The sequence below is a fragment of the Homarus americanus genome, unplaced genomic scaffold (assembly GCF_018991925.1).
Source record: "Homarus americanus isolate GMGI-L3 unplaced genomic scaffold, GMGI_Hamer_2.0 scaffold48681, whole genome shotgun sequence".
Lineage (NCBI taxonomy): Eukaryota > Metazoa > Arthropoda > Malacostraca > Decapoda > Nephropidae > Homarus > Homarus americanus.
The window spans coordinates 24,748-38,840 of NW_024743462.1; the positions used below are offsets into that span (position 1 = coordinate 24,748).

The 14,093-nt window shown below is 41.3% G+C and overlaps 1 protein-coding gene across 1 annotated transcript; it reads right to left on the bottom strand.

Annotated features, from left to right (window-relative positions):
* Positions 1–3,126: 3,126 nt before the first annotated feature.
* On the bottom strand, positions 3,127–13,357 carry LOC121877170 (putative inorganic phosphate cotransporter). The gene is made up of 11 exons (XM_042382789.1): positions 13,288–13,357; positions 12,559–12,827; positions 11,135–11,340; positions 10,233–10,466; positions 9,510–9,597; positions 8,870–9,096; positions 8,608–8,757; positions 7,162–7,294; positions 6,342–6,583; positions 4,148–4,273; positions 3,127–3,391 (listed from the first exon to the last, which is right to left on the bottom strand). Exons 2-11 carry the CDS (start codon positions 12,638–12,640, stop codon positions 3,341–3,343), a joined length of 1,539 nt encoding a protein of 512 aa, XP_042238723.1. The 5' UTR covers positions 12,641–12,827; positions 13,288–13,357; the 3' UTR covers positions 3,127–3,340.
* Between the last annotated feature and the right edge of the window lie 736 nt (positions 13,358–14,093).

Sequence of the window (14,093 nt, forward strand, 5' to 3'; positions counted from 1 at the left end):
TAACTTAATTAACTCTTACGTAATATACCCAGTCAAAATTAACTTCTAGACTCACAGGCAAGGGTTATAGGGGAAGAATATTGAATTCCTCTAAAGCCTATTGCCGTATTTAATTCGCGGCCTCCGATTGATGCGCCATCTATGGAGGGTGAACACCAAAAAGAACGTTTTGATTTTATATGTATAACTATTTAATATGTGCGGCATCATAGAAAATGGTTGCAAATAGTGAGTGACTAATTTATTTTATTGTTTTTGCATTGATCGTGCGATATCAATGAAAACAGCGAACAACAAGTAGCACAAAAGAGTATAGACAATGCCTCAGTCTTCTTCCCAAATGTAAACAAACATCCGACACGCAACAAACGACTCAGTCTGATCAGCGCCATCTACAATTAGTGCAACATACTCCAAGGCATCTACACCGATACTGCGGGAGTAATAGTTCTTTCCTCTATTTCTCTATAATTCTTGCACAGTTCAGTACTTGTGTTGAAGACTTAGAGTCACTTTGTGCACAAATAAACATCATGAGGTACAACATTGCAAACGAGGCTGGTCGTTTTCATCGCGGAAGTTGGGCAACAAAATATAATTATCATGTCATCACAGGTGCGTTTGTTTGCACGGGATGTTGACCTGGAAACAGAGGGGGTGGAACCATGGAGGGAGGAGGACAGTCACGGACATACAACTTCCCACATTCTCGTCTGCTTCACTTGCTAGTAATTTCATATGTGACAGGTAAGTTAATTCATCTTCTGTACATTTATTAATTTGAGCACATTTCAAGAAATTTATGTTATTAAAAGTAAACTGTTAAATTTAAAGGTATGACCGGGATTGTGGATACTTTTTTCCACGGCAATATTACGACGTTTGTTTTGGTGCATTGGTGAAGTAGACCAGAACTAACCTAACATTTAACCTTTCGATTTCTTATGACAATGTTGGTTAGATTTGGTATGGTTGGTTCACGTCTGTTTTATATATAAATGGTTTTAACACTCATTTTTCCTCTTGTTCCTTCACTTAATTTACAGTATACATCAACACAAATGTATCAGTGTAGTTACGTTGCAAAAATTTCAATATATAAATGTGGGGTTATTCTTAATTTAGTCACGTAAAATCACTTGATATCGACGTGAGCTGCTTCAGGCGACAGATTTGGTTTTGTATGTGCCGTGGTGTAACAGTTAAAAAGCGGTCCGACTAATTACCCAAATGTACCCAAATGTAGCCGCAATGAAGTCAAATAATGGTCCTACATGAAAAAATCGGACTGCTAATCACTTCTCGACTAGTATTTAGTGTCAGAAAGTCACAAAAAATTGGAAAACTTACTTTAATCTGAGTTGTGTTAGGTTAGGTTAGGTTAGATTAGATTAGATTAGATTAGATTAGATTAGATTAGATTCGATTCGGTTAGGTTAGGTACATGCACTTGATCTATTAACTCAGATTAAATTAAGTTTACCAATTTTTTTTTTACTGCGTGATACCAAATACTAGTCGAGGTTAGGTTAGGTTAGGTACATGCACTCGATCTATTAACTCAGATTAAATTAAGTTTACCAATTTTTTGTGACTGTGACACCAAATACTAGTCGAGAAGTGATTGGCAGTCCGATTCATTCATCTAGGACCATTATTTGACTTCATTCCGGCTATATTGGGTACATTTGGGTAATTAGTCGGACCCGTTAAAAAGCACATGACATAGTTATATACGGTATATAATATACTTCCTTTTTGTTGTTGTTTTTGCTATAGTATATATAATTGCGTTGTAGTTGTTGGACAGATCACTGTACTGTTATTTGTAATTGTTGTTGAGTATAGCACTATTGCCTATTGGTATTGTTATTCCTGTTGTTGTTGGATACATTACTGTGTTGTGTTAGAGCCCTACGATAATGATGGTGTTTTTGTTTTAGGATAGATCACTTTCCTTGTTGTTGTTGTTGTTCAATAGATCACTGTGATAGTGTTGTTAATGTTTTTGTCTTATCGTTATTCAATTGATCGTCGTGTTATTGTCGTTGTTGTAGAATAAATAACCGTGTTGTAGAGTATATCATTTTATTGTTTTTGTTATATAGATCACTAATTGGTATATCAACAACCCAGGACTGTAGACATACATCATGAACTCATATTAAGTGATTCATGGCTGCTTCAGTAACTCATCAGATGCATCAATATTGTTAGTGACTGTGTTGTATGTATTGTATAGTTTTATGTGTATTGGTGGAATTACAATAAAAACGAATGTTAAAAGACTCGTTTAAGAATATCAGAATGTATTATAATGTTCTATATATTTTACATGTATCTTCTTTCACATTTTCAAGGATGCATGGAGGCTTTCAACTAGGTTTTGCCAACACGTTTGCCCACCCTGGGACTCTTCGTGGCAACCAACAAGATCTTGCGTGACCAATCCACAGTCTCGCCAGTACACGTACTGTATGTCGACTACGGTGAGTACTCGTGTACCAGCTTCAAAGTTCTCAATTTATTTCCTTGTGTATGAAGAAAACTATGCATGTGCCTGTATATATCTCCCGGTAAAATGCAAATTTTAATGCATAACTCGCAGACGTTCGCACTATACCAGTAGAAGTTACCGTGTCACTGGACATTTTATCAAGGTGTAGGAGTTTGTGGGGTTCAAGATGTTTGGTTCGCACTCAGGATGGAATGGAGAAAGGAAACTCACAATGTGCTCTCTATATACATGTTGTATTGGATGTACAATGCAGCTTGGTGCTGGGAAGGCAGCATGGTTACAGGCGTGATGTAGAGAGCGCTGCTGGTGAGGACGCTCAGAGAAGGACAGCTTGTGGGTCGCCATGCTCGCCAGCGGGAGAGAGGACCGCCAGGCAGACGGAGGTGCGAGGGCCGCCAGGCAGGCGGAGGAGCGAGGGCCGCCAGGCAGCGGCGGAGGAGCGAGGGCCGCCAGGCAGCGGCGGAGGAGGAGGAGGTGTTGCTGGCTGCGGCTGTAGGTAGAAAGAGGCAGATCACCACGAGGTCAGGTCTTAAATAGCGGGGGTAGGCGTGGCTTAGCAGTTGACCCCCGCTCCGTGATGTATGGCGGCGCTGGTTGACCTAGACCAGGAGGCATACACTGGGGAATTGGTGGGGTCGGCTAGGCAGCGACAAACAGCGTTTGTAGGGGAGAATTCCACTACAAGTTCTTTCACGGGGGTCTGTCGCTGTGTGAGTGAAGGATATGAGCCTCAAAATGGCCGCCATTGTATGTTGTGGCCCTCAGGTCAGCTCGCTCATATGGACCAGGGGACCCAACAAGGCAAAATCACCATCTCACGAATTATATCCTCAGACCATTTCCTTCATTCTTCTCACTAGAATATTTTGGAATCTGAACGAAAAGTAAAATGAAGCTCAGATTACACATTAATAATTATGATTGTCTTGGACTTTATCAAATCAGATTGTTTAATAGTTATGAAGTCAGAAAAATAAGATAGGTGGTTAAGATGTTGGGGAATATTATGTCATAGTCTCACATGTGGATGACTCGTCGACACAGAGTTGTTCTCCCTGCTGATCCTCCACCTATTACTACTAGTCTTGAGTTCAGTGTTCGAATAGTGTGAGGCAAATTTCTCGTATATTAACTTCTTGAGCACGGTGCAACCCTTAATGACATTGAATTAGTCCACGGAGTAAAATATCTACACTTCTTAAATACAAACTGCCTAATATACCCCACCTTTTTCCTTTCTGCAAGAGGGATTAAACTCCCTACCTTCGAATCCTTTTGTTATCTATTGTTCCTTGGATTTCAATCCTTGTTCATTATCGTTTTCCTGTGTGTTTATTTTTACCTCTTATCTATAATTCTCACTAAGCAGCAAGTAAAAGCTCCTGACAACAACGATATACATTGGAAGCTAATACAGAGAGAGATTGTTTGGTACGCAATAAAACCCAACGCTCCATAGATTATAGATATCTGTAACCTCTCCTTTCAAATATCTATAATTTATACGATTGGAATCTTCTATACGAACTCTAAATACTGCATGCCACTTGTCATACAGTAGGTATAATACCCTAAATGGAAAGAAATATGAACGTATCATTAAGAAACTGTCAGGAACAATATACGTACCTTGGTTTTATCGGGTTCATTCCAAGGTTGTACTTTATTGGTGCCAAATATCATAAAGACGGTGCAGCAGATAAAGTTGATCACTGCGCTTATGATGAAGACGCTCCTCCAAGCGGTTAAAGTTTGCTGGGGTGAAGGTACAGGGTGATAATTTAGTCTTAGTTTATAAAGCTGAATAAGACGGTTTAGGTACCTAAGTTTATTTTGAATTTTAAACAATGTCCCTAAGTTAATTTTAAATGTTAAGTAGTATTTTAAGTTCATTTTAAGGTTAATTAATACCTGGGTTAATTTTAAAGGTTAATTAATGTTCCTAAGTTAAATTTCAAGATTATTTAATATCCTTGAATAGTACAGCTTGAAAGGCGTGTAATGGTGGACCGCAAGCCTCAACATTACTCCTCACAGTAATCTCGAACACGGTATGTCTTCTCAGGACCGCTTGTAATTCCTCTGGCTAATTGTCCCGTCGTATCTGTGGTGTGTGTGTTTGTGTGTCTATGTGGGGGGGCAGCTTCCATTTCTGAGCTTCAGTATGCAGACGACCTCACCCTTGTTGCTTACACTGAACGCGACCTAGAGGAGATCCTGAACACCTACCCAGATGCGTATGCCCACTTTGGCCTTGAGGTGAATGTACGCAAGACTCCGATTCTCTTTCAGCCTGCCCCGGTTCAGCCACACTACCATCCATCCAGCTTAATGGTACTACCCTCACTTTTGTTACCCATTTTCGGTATCTCGGCTCCCACCTGTCCACCACCGTGGATATTGATGAAGAGATTCAGTATCGGATCCGAAGTGCATCTCAAGCCTTTGGCAGACTCCGAAACCGTGTCTTCTGCTGTAGGGAGCTGAAATTATCTACAAAGTTACGTATATCGAGCAGTGGTCCTCCCCACCCTACTATATGGCAGCGAGACATGGGTCTCACACACGACGCACATCAAGGCACTTGAAAACTTTCACCAACGTAGTCTACGTTCCATCCTTCCAGTTTGCTGAGAAGACAAGAGAACAAATGACTGTAGTCTTGCTTACACCAACTGTAGGATCATCGAGGCTACCATTATCCCTGAACAACTACGCTGGACTGGCCATGTTACCTGCATGGACGACAGTAGACTGCCAAAGCAGCTACTTCACAGTCACATAACGAATAGTAAACATAACGCTGGCGGGCAACTGAAAAGGTGTAAGGATAGTCTTAAGACAAACCTGAAAAAGTGCCAAATCGACCCCCTCACCTGGGAGACGATTACTCCACACCGGAAAGACGCTGCCGCCGCCCCTCCAACACTAGATGTACCCCACATCTGCAACTTCTATGATCGACCCTGCCGGTCCCGTATCGGCCTCTTTAGTCACCTCAGAACTCGTCAACCTAGGTGATATCCTTAATACATCATAACATTGTATCAAACAGTGCCGGATTAACCATGAGGCACTTGAGGCACTGGCCTCAGGCCCCCCGACTCTAAGGGGCCCCCAAATCCAAACATTCTCGAAGTTGAAGCGTATAAAACATGAACTTCGTTCAACGATGTCCTAGCAAAGTCTCAATTTTCTGTCTCTTATGAACATTAAATGTGCTATTTTGCAGAAGCTTAATATTGATGAAATCATTGATAAATTTGGGTATATTTTGTTCTTGTTTTATATATATATATATATATATATATATATATATATATATATATATATATATATATATATATATATATATATATATATATATTGAGGGTAAGGGGTCCCAAGTTGATCTGTGCCTCAGGCCCCTATTAAGCTTAATCCGGCCCTGGTATCAAAGCTGGATGCACGTCATACTCGATTCTCGGCCGAGTGACATCAAAGTAGTAGTAGTAGTAGTAGTGTGTGTGTGTGTGTGTGTGTGTGTGTGTGTGTTTGTGTGTGTGTGAGACAAGACAATATATTTCCACAGAGGTTCCAACGTGGTAACATCCCATTGTGTCTCCTCCCCATTAGGTTTGGTTACGTTAAGCTAGGTTACGTTACGTTAGGCTAGGGCATCATTAACTGACAGTAAACATTTTGGGAACATATGACATTTTCAGAGTTGACATAATGGGTATAGAAAAGTGGGCAAAAACCATTAAAATTAACTATTCTACTATTTTGGTCGTATCTTGAGCAGCTGAATTAGATATGAAAAACACTAAACAAAACAACTCACATTATTGTTGATGATGGCACCAGTGATCAAGGGAGCCAGGATACCCGTCACTGAACCCAGGGAATTCGTGATGCCCTTTAGTGTTCCCGCTAAGTTAGGTGCGATATCCTGCTCCGAGATTACCGACCCGCTGTTGATGGCTCCCTGGGCACCTAAACCCAAGCTCATGAACACCAAGGCCAGTGTGGAGTCGCACCCCACCAGTGTCATGGCCAAGAGAGCTAATCCGGACCCGTACAAGGCTGGAAGGGCAACTCATTATTAACGATGAAGTGCATTCTCCATGATCAGGGTTGGGTGCACATAAGGTCATGCAATTGGTGTACATAAGGTTATGTAATTGGTGCACATTAGGTAATGCAATTAGTGTATATAAGGTCATGCGATTGGTGTACATAAGGTTATGCAATTGGTGTACATTAGGTAATGCAATTAGTGTACATAAGGTCATGCAATTGGTGTACATAAAGTCGTGCATTTGGTGTACATAAGGTCAAGCAAGCTGTTTTAAACCAGGTCGCTGGAGGACGTTACTACCTAATCTAATTCCTGGTGGCTCCCATGTGACACAAACCAGCCATATCTAATGGTGTTAGGATAGGTCAAGATAGGATGATTCGTGTCGTTTGCTCTTAAGAAATACAGTGGCTCTGTTTGTGGTGATTTATAACAATGAATATTTTACCAGGAAGGATGAGCGCCAAGTAGCTCCTCCTCCTTCACTAGGAAGTCTTCCAGGCTGCTATCTCCTCCGATAACTCTGCACATTACAGTTGTACGGGGGGTAGGAGGGAGACACGGAGGTTTTTATTTGACTTACCAAACCCGGTAGAGACTTTCCTGAGGATGTTGATGGTGACTTTGTTATGGGTGGTGAGGAAGCCCGCCCCGATCCCCCACGCCACTGACACCACCGTCTGGACCAGATAGGGCAGCGCTGCCATCAAACCACTCTGTAGCAGGGAAAAAATAGGTACAATATGCTATCTTTATTATTTCATCTTTATATGGGAAGAAGTTAGTTTCATTTGGCAATTTACTCTGTCTGATTGGTTAGTAAGAAACACCAGTCACCTTTCCTTGTTACAACTAATGTTACATGTGCGAGATCTATGTAAGTAGTGACCAGAAGGATGTGTCTGGGTATCCACGAGTTTAATTACTAACTGCAAAGTAAGTGTCAAACAACACTGCTCAACTGATTAAAAAAAGGAACAATCCACGAAGGCTATGTTTACTTCTGTTAGAATTTCAATCAAACAAATGCCGTAACCTGTAAACAAAGACGGAAGAAGCAAAATATTATTAAACTATAGATCACGACATTCGTGATAGGAAGCTGCACGGCAAATTTAGTTTTAAATATTTTATTTGCTGGACGGAAACAGTTGTAGGTACGGACGGTTAAAGAGGGATAGCAATGTATGTCTCTTCCCTCCATACTACAGTGGGGCGGGGACATAAATAGGAAACCGTATAAAAGTGTGAGATGTCCCTCGTTTACTGTTACTTTTAGGCAGACATCCCTGGACAACACCTAAGTGGAAAGCTCTCATTCTTATGTTTACCAAATCTCATTTTATAAAGAGGTTCCCCCAGCATATTGAGTCGTAAAAAAAGAAAAAAAAAAGAAAAAAATTGTTTCCTATAAAAAGAAACTTCAACAAAAATATGCAAAGTTTTGGAATAAATAGAAGGAAATTTAAGTAGAACCAACGCCTGATTGGGAAAATTCCCTTTTAAATATAATTTTTCCGCCCTATGAACAAATAAATTAATTTCCTCGATTTGTTCAGTGCTTTTAATTTCTTAATTAAATTTATATATGGAGAGTTGGGAGACGATGAACACCATGGTTTGTTTACACTAGATGGGAGACACGAGCCAACCAACCTGAACCTAACCAAGCTACACTAATGATCTTAAGGTTATTGTTTTGGTTACATCACGTACTGTAATTAGGTTAGGACGGATTGTTTCAATTCATCTGCTGCCAGAAATAAACAGTCACCCACGGACCGCCATGCAGCTCAGCTCAAGTAGACTGTTATCTAAATTTCAATGAAGATGAACAATAGCAATGTCCAAGGAATTTAATTTCCGAGAATAAAGCCTAACTTTTTTTAATTGGAAGTATTTTCACCTAATAATTTATCATTCAGGGCTTTCCATACTCCCGAATGCCCCAATTATTGTATACATTAGTTCCTCAACTCCACATAAGAATATAAATCAAAGTACGCAGAAAATAACTGTAAATACTGACGCTGCCCATGTCGAAATGCATCATATTACTGAGGTAGGTGGGAAGCTCAGTGAGGAGTGTGTTGAAACCAAAGGAATAGCCGAAACACGTCACCATCAGAGTCCAGAACGGTACTGAATTCCCCAACGATCTCCAGGGGATGGTGACTGTCTGCGGGATAGAAAAGCAGAGGGGGGTTAAAGAAATACTAGCATAGAAGGGAGGGGAGCAGATCAATGATTTGACGACCAGCTAGCCGTCCGAGTAACTTAATTATTTATACCTTTCTTCCTGTGACAAAGCTTCGGTGAGTGAGGATGTAGGTAAGCTCTTTCTGAGAGATCCTTGGGTGGTACTCAGGTCGGTCGCGGGCTAGAAGGAACCAAGGGATCCCCCAGATCACACCGATAATGCCAGGCAGGTAGAACGCCGACGGCCACCCTCCAAGGAAGTTGGTGCTGCACAGCCAACCACCCACGGCGTTAGCCAGCACCGTACCCACCTGCATACCTGACAGATAAACACACACACACACATCATCTCAAATATCAAAGGATCTGAACTTGAACTATCATTTGTACCAGCTTGTAACGATTCTGTTTGTTATTAAATATCATTGCGAGACATGGTCACATAATCTCTCAGTTCAGTAGATGTGAAAACGTATCGAACTGATTCATAATGGCTCTAAATAATATCGAAATTGAAGTGAGTCTCTTAACATATGTCCTTACATACGGTCTCTCATCTTCGACTACAGTACAGTACAGTACAGTACAGTACAGTATTAGCGCAAGTCAACTAATCTCTCGACTATATAAGTGTGTAACAGTACTCTCTCCTTGCTTGTCCTCTCTTCTTCCTTTCTCCCTCCCCCTTTCTTCCTCTTTGTCTTCTACACCCCTTTTCCTCTGCTAGCTTACCACAGAAGATCATACTGGAGAACTTGGCCTTTTCCTTGGGTGGAATCCAAGCAGACATCATGTAGTGCATGGACGGGAAGGTCACTCCCTGTTGGTGTAGATCATACAGGTCACGGAACAATCAGTTCACGCATCATATATATCATGCTGGGAGTTACCCATTCATAAGTCAGGTTAGTAAAACATACTCACGAGAGGTAAATCATACCTATCATACACAAATACCTTCCTTTATATAGTTCTTGGTCAACTGACAATGTTAGAGTGATGTAGTTAACATCACCCAGATGTTGATGGCAATATCATCATCACCATGTTATTACTCTTTGCATTGGTTACCAACTGATATACAGTACCATCAAATACAAGATGAACGTGCACACTTTTTTCTGGTATAATTACTCCTGTAGGATGTATTAAGAAGATAGGACACGTTGCGGAGACAATGGAATGATAATAACTACCAACAACTACTCCGAAGACTATCAGACTTTAAATTTAACTAACCCTGAGAATTCATGTTTTCGTCACACACAACAGATTCGAACAAATCTCTCATAAGACAGGTCACTTGTGTTACACATGTCATGCATGAGTCACACAGGTGGTCATGTATCTATTTCTGTAGGTCATGAGTCACAGGTCATAGATCACAACAATCATGGATTACACAGGTCACACATCGAAGAAAAGATCAGGCCCTCCATTACCTGTGATTCTCACCTGTATGAGTCCTTCCATTACCCTGAGGGCGACGAAGAGGCTGGAGGACACTGAGGCACACAACGGGGAGAGTAGTGTCAGGACGGACGGACCCACCACGCCCGTTCCGAACATGAGGCGCGGACCCAGGTACTCAACCATGCGGCCCCCGAAAAAATTGGAGGGGATATACCCGTAAAAGAAGGCCCCCAGGATGAGCCCCTGAGTCTGTTCGTTCCAATCGAATTCTCCTTCCTGTGGTGGTGGTGAGAGTGGTGCTGGGTCAATCATACTGGAGGACACGAGGGGTACTACAACAGCTTATAATAATAAGTGACATTTAGTTAATTTCGACTAGGGTAGCTGACAAAACCACGAGATGCTTATTTCCAGTAGGGTCCTAACGCCAACAGCATCTAGTGTACTCACCCCAAAAAAGTATCTTTGGGACTCTGTGTGAGACAATATGATACAATGGACGAAATATTTTGACAACCCTTCTAAGACAACAGGAGTCGCTGTGTTCATTTTGAAATTCATCAGACCCCTCCGTAAAGATACTTTTTGGAGCGAGTCGGGCGGTAATCGATACAAGTACTAACCAGACCCAACGTTACTTAACTTCGCTGATCGGACGAGTAGCGGTCTTTCCAACGTGGTATGGACACAGGGGAAGACAGCTTCTCGTAATGGTGAGACACTACACCAGCTAGGCACACACGTAGTACTACATCAAAAAGGAGACACCCAAGTGAACTCTACCATTTAGGACACATTTAGCTAGGACACACAGCTAGGATGCAAAGCTAAGGACGCATAGATGGGACACACACCAGCTGGAACACACAGGACGGGAAACAGCCCAAGCTTAGTCATACAGATGGAACATTACACCAGCTCACACACACACTTGAGACACTGACCATAACCACATCACTGCTATTGTCGCTGGGGGCGGGGCAGGTATTCGAGAGGTTAGAGGTGGTGTTCGTAGAGCCGACCATGGCCACGATAGCGATGGAGAGGTTGATGCGAGTTATGTACACTATCGTGATCCCCAGGAAACCCAACAACACCACCGTATGTCTCTCCTGCCACCAGCATGACCACCAACATCCTCCTCCTCCTTCTGCAACAACACACATACCAAAAAATCATATTAGTTTCTCTGTTTCTCTCTGGCAGCCCTCTCTGCCGACTTAACCACTTGGTATCTACTAAGTTTTAATCAGAAAGCAAACTAAGAAGAAATTGGCTCGTTACCAACACAAACTAAATAGACTTAACGTTATCTAACCCAACCTAACCTTCCTTAACCTAGACTACCTTAACTTAGCCTAACTTTAACTAAACTAACTTAACATAACCTAAAGTACCTTAATCCAATTTAACCTGACCTAGCCCAACTTACCTCCATCTATCCTAACTGACCCTAAACTGACCGAACCTATATTAGCTTAACTTAACCTAACCTCACTTAACCTAACCCATCTTACCTTAACCTAACTTTACTTTACCTAACCATCTTACCTTAACCTAACTTTACTTTACCTAATCTATAACTTAATCTAACCTAACCTAAACTAAACTGAATTCACCTTATCTCATTTAAACCTAACCAGATTAAACAACCTTAACATGTACAGCATATCCGAAGTGCACTGCAAAGGTAAACGTTTTTATTTACATATTTTTATCTACCATCTAGTGTCGTGTCATCACTGTGAGTGTCCGAACCAGCCTTTATATCCATTCCTTTACATATCTCATAAACATTCATTTCTAAATTTGAGCATAAAATCAGTATGACTGACTGCCTTTCCTCTAACATACAAAAATATTTTAAAGATACTGAAGATGGACGAGTGTAAGATTTTTTTTTAGGTTTAAGGGAAAATGTTATTCTCACTGGTCTCTCGAATCTAATCGCTCGTTATCAAGACAGTTAGGTACATATTGACACGGTGAGCTCATAGAGACACACGTGAAGGGCAGATAATGATCTTTATCCTGAGTGAGAATAACATTGGTGTTGTCCTTGAGGCTGTTAACCCAAAGTTAAGTTCAAAATTTATTCCACTTTTGGCAATATCTAACATCTACTTGTGGGGTCAATTGTGATTGGTTTATCGCTAGTGAATGTTAGTTGTACTTATAAATTATGCCAGAACAACAACATGAGACACTTATAATGCAAGGGGAAATCTTTGTACAGTAGATAGATATTAAAATCCCAATTTTAATTTATCTTGATATTGACTGAAGTGTCGAGGAAATCTTATCCACAACTCAACAAGAAGCAGCTGCAAGTTATCTAGTCTTAATTTACGGATACAGTGGCGCGTACCGCTCATGTCTGAGGATTGGTCTTGTTGACAATTGGTATACGACGTGGAGGAAGCCTCCACTTTGTTGCCTTCATAACTCATTCTCCTCCCATCAGTTGTATCTTCTCTATCTCGTTCCTGGTTGACTTTCTCAAATTGCACTTGTAGATTCCTTGGAATAGTGAGGTCCTCTGCGATGAGGAGGGTGTCTCGTGTGGGTGGTTACTGAGCAAAGTAGCGTGCGAAACATCCAGCTTGCCTTCAGGAACTGTTTCCATTTGCCGGAGCACTGAGGACGTACGAAGTCACATACAGTATTTATACACATGCATAATGACACATACACATTGGTGAAGAATCACATTCTGTACACACACACATACTGTAGTTTGTGTGTGTTGAGTTATAGACAACTTTATTACAGTACATTACTGTAGTTTTATAATTTGCGCATTTAGGAATGGCAACACAACGAGCCACCCTTCCAGCGTCATTACTGAGCAAATAATGCACCCTACATTTCACCAGATTCCCATTTACAGTAAGTGAAATCAGAGACCAGCTGATGCTGAGAGGATAAGGAGGGAGATGAGGACACAGCACCCACCAGTCCGGGTCATCTCACAGTTACTTAACCATACCAGGCCTTGATCCATACATGCTGTGGATACGAGCTTTACTGAGAGCATTGTCTACAACCCATGCACTGCTGTTTTTGCTTCGTGTACAGACCAGGAACGAGAACTAACCTCACCAACAGCACTGAAAGATCGTCACTAGTAGTCAGATCCACCTCCTGTTTTTATCTTGCCACTTGTTATCAAACACTGATTGCTGAATACAAAAATTTGTCGGGGTCAAGTGTGATCGTCTACTAGCCCACCATGGCTGAGAGAAGCCAGAAATGTTTGAACATTGTATCATTTTCCGGGTGACTGCAAAAGACAAACAAGGGCTGTGAATAATGTGATTGTGGTCAAAAATGAAAGCTCCTTGTCTGAACAGTATGAACACGAATGCCATGCTTCCAGGAATTGACTGTGTTTTCGGTAGTCACCCAGAGATGTTATAGATGGTGCGAAGGCATCCATGGTTTCCTGCGAGAAACATGGGAGAGGGTGGAAGAAAACAGAACACAGCACTGTAAATCTCTCGGCCAGTTTGAACAAAACTTTAAATTTCGTCCAGTTGTCAATTTCATATTCGTAATGCATACACAGACAAGCGGGACGGGTGACAGTACATCTAGATTCTAAATGAAAACTTACTGAGGGGCCTTTGAATATTATCTTAGGTTCAGTAGGTCAAGCTTTCTCTCATATTTTAGACTAAAGACAAAATCTGAAAAAAATGCCCAGGGGCAGATCCAGGAATATCAAAAGAGGGGGGTCCAAGAAGTTTTGGGTTGGGGAACATGGCGAGCAAAGCGAGCCCCTAACTGTTTTTTTGGGAGGTGCTGTAAACCCTCACATAATTTTTTTTTTTTTTTTTTTAAATCTGACCAATATCTTGAGCATTTTGAGACCGTTTTGAAGCTATGTGCACCTGACATTGG